Here is a 6,939-nt window from a genome sequence, read left to right as displayed (position 1 = left end):
GGTCTCCAAAATGCCCTATATAGAGTTAAATAACCGCTGAGGTAGTTCGGGAGGAAGTCATGTTTTTTTAACCGAGACGAGAGATGACCTGTAACTTGGTTTGTTTCCTGTAAGCAGAGGAGGCCTGGATTTTGCATCTTGTATTGGTTTGAAAAATGAAAATGGTTATGTTTTTCTCCTCGTCCCCCAACACTTTCACATTCCAGCACATTACTCTCATACGGCAAGGATGGGAAGCAAGTGCAAAACTAGAACAAAAATATAACGGAACTGACTGAAGCTTATGTGACAGCTTGGTGTTACAGAGTGAAACAAACACACGCAAAGATGTCTAAACAGGTTGTTGGTCTACAGCAACACTCAGAAGGAGCGGCACCAACTTTGGAGGAATATATAGTAAACTAATAAGTGCATTTGGAAAGGTTAACACGAACAGCGCCTTGGACAACTATATAACACCAATCACCAAGCTAGTAACACTGCGAAGCAGCTATCCATCCCGGCTGTGCCCCTCAGAGCAGTTCTGGGACACTAGTCTAAGCATTCATCAATACTTGACAACTCCAGTAGCATGATCCTCTCTTTGTGCAAGGCTGACCGAGTCCCACGGCTTGATAACTTCTTCCTTCTCCTGCAGATAAGATGAGAGACTAAGAAAGTGTGAGGTTATTTCACTACTGCAGAGTAGTAAATCTGTTACACCCATCCATAGGGATATGCTCAGAGAAAAAGAGCAACAACCAGCTACATGTAGGATTAGGAACATCCAGTAACCAACAACGTGAGCTGCAAAAACTGTAGCGTTGCTGGTTATCAGCACTGCAATGACACATGTACCAACGACAACTGAGATGCTTATGTGCACTGCAGTAGCTGCATGCATGCGTGCGTCGTGCATCCCCAGAAAACTTCTCAAAAAGGAAACTTAAATGTTGATTAGTTGCCAGGTGGAGCAATAAGTGACTCGGGGTTCTTCCGTTTACTCAAACTCAAAAGCTGGACTAGCAAACTATATAAATTCATAAAGCAATGTACAGGGAAGGGATAAAGGGCACTAACCGACCTCCTCCTCCCCTAGAACAGGAGAAACAACAAGACGAGGCCCGCAAGCAGTGACCTCAGCACTGCCGAGAGGAGCTGATCGCAGCTGGCGCTGGGCAGCGGTGGGTAGTCGTCAGGTGGTGGCATCGCGCACTCACCGCCGTCAAAGTACATCTTCCTCGGGAACGCCCAACCTGCATCAAAGGTGAAGTCCTGGTCCTTCCTCAGTAGGATCTCCGACTATACATTGCACAACAAGAATAATCAGATAAATGCTATGTATTGCAAGACCTCTACTAAATAAATTACACTCGCAAGTATTAGACATACTCAAGGCCTGGATGTGCCGCTGCTTGTCAATCTGGGTCCTGGATGGGGGCACCACTGTGGCATTGCTGCAAGTGTAACCTGGCACCCCAATGCTGAAATTGAATGGCATCTGGGGGCCGACGTCGCTGGAAGGAGCAAAGTTGCCGACGGTCATCATGAACGTCGATGTGGCCGCCTTGCTGTTCTGCACGAGTGAAGACAGGACACCGCCCCGGCAGCAGTTGGCGACCTGAAGGTTGTACGGCGTGCCGGGGCCCAGGTCCATCATTACAGGCCGCTTCTTGCAGCTGTGAGCGCCGACGAAGCGAGTGCAGTTTCCCTGCTCGGTCGCCTCCGCGCCCTTCGCGTCCAAGATCACCTCATCGCCAGCCCAAAACCAGCTCAGCCGCCACCCTGGATCCTCGAGGTGGCGGTAGAGCTGGTAGTTCTGGAGACTAACCGAGACCTGCGTAAAGAAAATATATATTATGGTTAGCTCATTGATTTCTATATTAGAATACGCTAATGAGCTATTGAGCAAATACACGGAAGAGAACATGGATGCAGTTGTTCATCTATATGACTGCCAGAGTTACTGAGCAAATAGGAGGCCACCTTAGTTTCATGATTCGGGATTCAACACCGGTTTGAGATTGAGGTCCGTGTTCTAGAGATTATAGTGCTACAGAGTTCAGGCAGTCAAGGTTCTTTACTTTATTTCTAGGCAAGAATGACACTAAATGGTTACCGTAGAATAGATCACTCACTGGATTAGATCCAGCTGACTCTGAAAGAGTGGTTCCCGCAATCTTAATGTACTCAAGACAGGATCTGTTCAAGATATCAACAGTGAAGACTGGCCCACACAAGGCAATACTCGCAATAGATACCCCTATATGCCAGTCATGTGGAAACGGGCCACATAGAATTCCATGACAATGATTTTGCCATCGATAACTCTTATCAGACTGCTACTAAGTTCCTGAGAGGAAACTATTGGTCTACTGCAAACCAATTAAAAGACAGCAGGACAGTCAGAGCTAGCATGAATGCATTCTTTATGCAATAAAATCAGCTACAGTTGCAAAGCAGAGCACTTTAATGTTCTTCTGGTTGCTTCAATTTCATGATAGTTGCCTTCGTGCTTATCAGTTCCCTAGCTACAAACCTCATATATATGAACTGTAGCAAATCAGCTACATTCGTTCACATGTTCTAAGAGAAGCAGCTTGCATGTGTGATTATGCAAGAACGCTTCAAAATTTTAACTGAAGGAAGGGTGATCATAGTAATATTATTTTAATGCGAACACATGCAGATAAATTAACAATCACATGTTAAAAAGTTAGATCAGAAAATGCTATGTCTAGTTTTAACAGGAACAACACCACCCAATACTGATGTCTTACATTATTTTCCTTTTAGAGATGCCCAATCATCATGTCTTAAATAGTTACCAGTATCAGAATACAATGAAGCCCACTAATAATGCAGGACTGATAAGCCCATCGTGTGAAGATATTAGTCTGAATCTCTACTCTTATAAAAAGCAGAGTTGGTGATGATGGTGTGTCTGCCATCCTGCAATATAGGTCGTACGATCTATATCTAACGGATAGGAAGGAAACTATGACAATTTACCCGCACTCCTCTCCACATTTGCAGATACGGCCTTCCCTCGTTCATCCTTTTCTCCCACAAGACAAACTACTCATACAAATGCATCTTCATGTTCCGTGCAACGCACGGGCATCTTGCTAGTATAATCATAATAATAGCATATCAATTTACAACAATTTACATTGAATCTTTCCTGCACTTGTAATTTCTGAGACAAGGGATACTTTGAGTTGTCACTCTCAAAATGGGCAACTACCTTTAAGAGGTCAGAGCTTTTAAGGCAGGTGTAATGGGACAAACGACAAATCTTTGACCACAAAACTATGAATTAACCCGTCAACCAGTACCATCGAGGAACATTGATAACTCTACAACACAAGTACAAAGAACTCAAGGCTAAAGAACACTGTCCAAGGACCAAAATATTATGGAACACAGAGCTAGATATGTACAAACACTAGCATAATAAATGTAACGTATACTGGTACTTTAATTTCTCTCCAAGAATATTCCGGAGCATGTACAAGATTTATATAGACCAGATGAATAGTTGAAAAGGGGTACATGAATACATAGCGAGGCCAAAAACCAATCGCATCAACCAAATGGAGAAAAGTAGTAACTTTAGATATATTTTTTTTGAACAAGTAGTAACTTTAGCTGGACAGACAATACTATTCACATCATGAAATAGCCCAACAAACATCGAAGGAAATAATACAGGACAAGTTCACTAAGCTTCATAAACAGCAATCTGTCATATACTAGTATTTCAGAACAGAATACTGGGCATGCCAGGCTTTCTAAACAAACTACTACAGTACTGTATATGTCAGCATCAGATGCTGAACAAGTTAAGCCTGCGACACGGCCCAGTGCTTTGATTTTAGCATAGAATTCAGAACAGGTTAAGTGTCGCAAAGCACGGGCACCTTACTAGTGAACTAGAAATGAGCTAGACAGAAATATATTACCGAGTAAATGTCCTTGATGTCGAGGAAGTCCCAGCTAACGGTGATGTTTCCGCTCGGATCGAGCGGGTCGTAGGCGCTCGCCTGAACGCAGCAGAGTAACAGCAGAAGAAGCAAGAGCAAGCTGCAAATTAAAGATAGGTAATATACTGATTAAAGGTAATCCCAAATGCAGATTAAAATTTAAAGTATTTGAAGGAAATAAGGTGCACATGTCAAACATTTGTTTTTTAGAAAACATGCCAAAGCATACAAAAATATGGCTGATTGCACAATAAATGCAGAATTCGAGCTCATCTTTTGATGATCAAACAAAGTTGATAAAGCATGACAAAAACTGATAGTGCAAGGCTACAAAAGGTAGTAACAATCATCCATCAATGGTCTGGTTGATCTGAATCTCCCATGACCACACCAACAATAGTACAAGAACAAGTTGTCAGACAAAATCTGATTCTGGGAATCTCCCATCCAAAATCAGATTCTGGGAAACTTCCATCAGAATCAGCCATTGAGTTCTTTTCTAGATTGTAATCTGAGATTGTCGGACAAGTTCTGTGTTGAAATGTCCAGAATGTCCCTGGATTGAAATTGCTTGTTGAATTCTAATGCTTGTTGGTTTCGAACATGGAGAATGAAAAAGATTTACGAATATCATCTAGCACCATCCACCATTGACAGTAGCAAAAAATTGAGACATATTTATCACCATCCACCATTCACAATAGCCAAAAAATAAAGCGATACTAGCAAATTCACCATTCACATTAGCTACTAGCGCCATTCACAAACACCAAAACATCTAGGACTAGGAGTAGCAAATTCAGCTTATCCATCCATCTATCTATGTATGCAATATCCATCAATCCATCTAACAGCAGCAGCCGGCGGCCGGGAGACAGAGGAGACAGAGAGAAGGGAAGAGAGGAGGAGACGGAGAGATGGGAAGAGAGGAGGAGACAGAGAGAGCTCACGAGGGGGTCGGAGGCGACCACGGAACGGGGCGGGGTCGGGCGGCGTGCGCCGGCGATGCTGCCGTCGACTGGCGCCGCGGCCGGGAGGGGTCGAGTCGGGCGTTATTCTCATGTTTGGCTGCTCGCAGTATCTAGTCTAGGGCTGAAAGAATTTCCAATCGTGAGACCGGAGGAAGAAGAAGCCGGACGAGAGATTCAGGGGCTGTTTGGATAACCATACCAAAATATTGGCTGGCCCATGTGATTTGGGCTTTGCCTTTTCTTTATATGAAGTTTGGGCTTTGCCGAGACAGAGAAAAACGGAGGTGCTACTCCCCCAGCCCCGCCTACGTCTCCGCCACCCATAGATCGCTCAGGAGACTACCCTGAGATCATGAAGAAGAAAGCCGAACCATACCTGTAGCCGGGCGTCGAGCCGCTGCGCGGGGTGGTGGTGGAGGTGGCCTTGCTGCTGGCCAGCTGCAGCCGGCGCGGGTGCAGCGCGCGGCGGCCGGCGAGGACGACGCCGCGCAGCATGGGGTCGGAGCGAGCTTTCCTCCACGGCAGCGCCCCGCCCGTGGGCTGTGGCTACTTGCTGTTCTAGGCGTCTGCTGAGCAGAATGCGCCTAGCTAGGAGAATCAGTAGTACTAGTCTTTTAGTTTCCTTGAACTGAGACTGGCATATGTAGCTCGCTCGCCATGCTCGGTTTCCCTGAATGGAAATCGGTGGGAGCAGCCGATCGAAAAATAATAATATTGGCAGCGCCCCACCCCACGCCTCGCCGTCGCACGAGCTTAGCAACACTAGATACGACCTGGAACAAATGGAATGGACACATGCATGCGATCGAGTTAGCATAACGGAGGGCAGATCATACGTTTATACTCGTCGCTTGACCCGTGCACCTGATAGGGACAGCCTCACGATATTCTTGAGCTTGTCTGTTCCGGTTGGAGCTGCTACTAGCTAGCATCCACGGCAGAGCGGAGGGCAGAGATGAGGTCCGGGCCCATGCTCTGTGCTCGCCGACGCCGGTGAAGGTGATGAGTTGAACGCGGCTGTGCTTCTCTACTGCACATGCATGCTTCCGCCTTCCGGTGTCCGATGGAGAATTCTGGGTCAAGGGTGGCTGGACTGCTTGGTTTAGCGAGGATTATATAGGAGACGCTGGGAGCACTCGATTGAACGAGCATAAATCGACGGTTCATTTGAAGATATCGGACAACGATTACAAGTATTTACCAAAGTACTCTTTAGGTGCCTCAAGATTGTTCTTGTGAGGATAGCACCTATACTAGATTATGAATTCGGACATGCGGTTTGGACTACTCTTTATTTATTCTTGGAATCAATTTTTAAATGCACGCATGATGTCACTATGTATGCCTTTTCCTTGTGTATACCTAGCATATCCTCTTACTCTTCCGTTGTGTACTACGTAGCAAGATGGCAATTTTCATGTGTGCATTGAGTCGCGTGATATAGGGAGCAACAGTGAAACGAGCACGCAACATAAATTTCTAAAGCTAAAATGACACTGCGCCTTGCTCCTAAATAAGAACAAAGGGAGACTCCATACTTTATGTACGCATGTGTCTCAAAGTAAAAGCACTACGAAATTCTTACATTGCGAACAATGCCATGCCTATTGTCGGTGTCTAAGAACTTGATATCGCGTTGCTTGCTACAACCCTTTGTGAGTTCGGCCAAGGACTCAACGCGTTTGGTATCCTAAGTCGTTGATCACCGGAAAGAAAAGCAGAAACTAGAGCACATCGAAACTACGCAGATTCGGACCATGGTTGAGGTGTAATACCTTATTCCTGCTCTAAGATGATATTGTTCTGTCTTTGTGGCCGAGTGGCTACAATGTGTGTTCTTAATTGGGTATGTGAGTCGACACGCTCTCATGTCGTACCCGTCCTGGTCCTCCCATTCTTCCAACGGGGGCTTGCCACATGTTCAGCTCCAACCAAGACGAGAGAGTGGAAAACCATCCCCGCCGGTCAGACACGATAGGGGACGGCTTTTGACCCATCCGGCA

At 45.6% G+C, this 6,939-nt stretch overlaps 1 protein-coding gene across 5 annotated transcripts; it reads right to left on the bottom strand.

Annotated features, from left to right (window-relative positions):
- Positions 1-260: 260 nt before the first annotated feature.
- LOC123144150 (COBRA-like protein 7) lies at positions 261-5,555 on the bottom strand. 5 transcript variants are annotated; one of them, XR_006471290.1, is made up of 5 exons: positions 5,313-5,554; positions 3,945-4,065; positions 1,372-1,816; positions 1,060-1,281; positions 261-631 (listed from the first exon to the last, which is right to left on the bottom strand). XR_006471290.1 is itself a non-coding variant. In XM_044563196.1 (5 exons), exons 1-4 carry the CDS (start codon positions 5,429-5,431, stop codon positions 1,075-1,077), a joined length of 846 nt encoding a protein of 281 aa, XP_044419131.1. In that variant the 5' UTR covers positions 5,432-5,555; the 3' UTR covers positions 261-650; positions 1,060-1,074. The 5 variants fall into 5 exon arrangements, 3 of the variants coding, with proteins under 3 accessions (XP_044419131.1, XP_044419129.1, XP_044419128.1); XR_006471289.1 differs by having other exon boundaries at positions 1,064-1,281; XM_044563196.1 differs by having other exon boundaries at positions 261-650; positions 1,060-1,235; positions 5,313-5,555.
- Positions 5,556-6,939: the final 1,384 nt, after the last annotated feature.

This window comes from Triticum aestivum, chromosome 6D (genome assembly GCF_018294505.1).
Source record: "Triticum aestivum cultivar Chinese Spring chromosome 6D, IWGSC CS RefSeq v2.1, whole genome shotgun sequence".
NCBI classification, from domain to species: Eukaryota; Viridiplantae; Streptophyta; class Magnoliopsida; order Poales; family Poaceae; genus Triticum; species Triticum aestivum.
The sequence above is the reverse complement of the archived record's forward strand: the minus strand, read 5'-3'. Positions and strand labels throughout refer to the sequence as shown.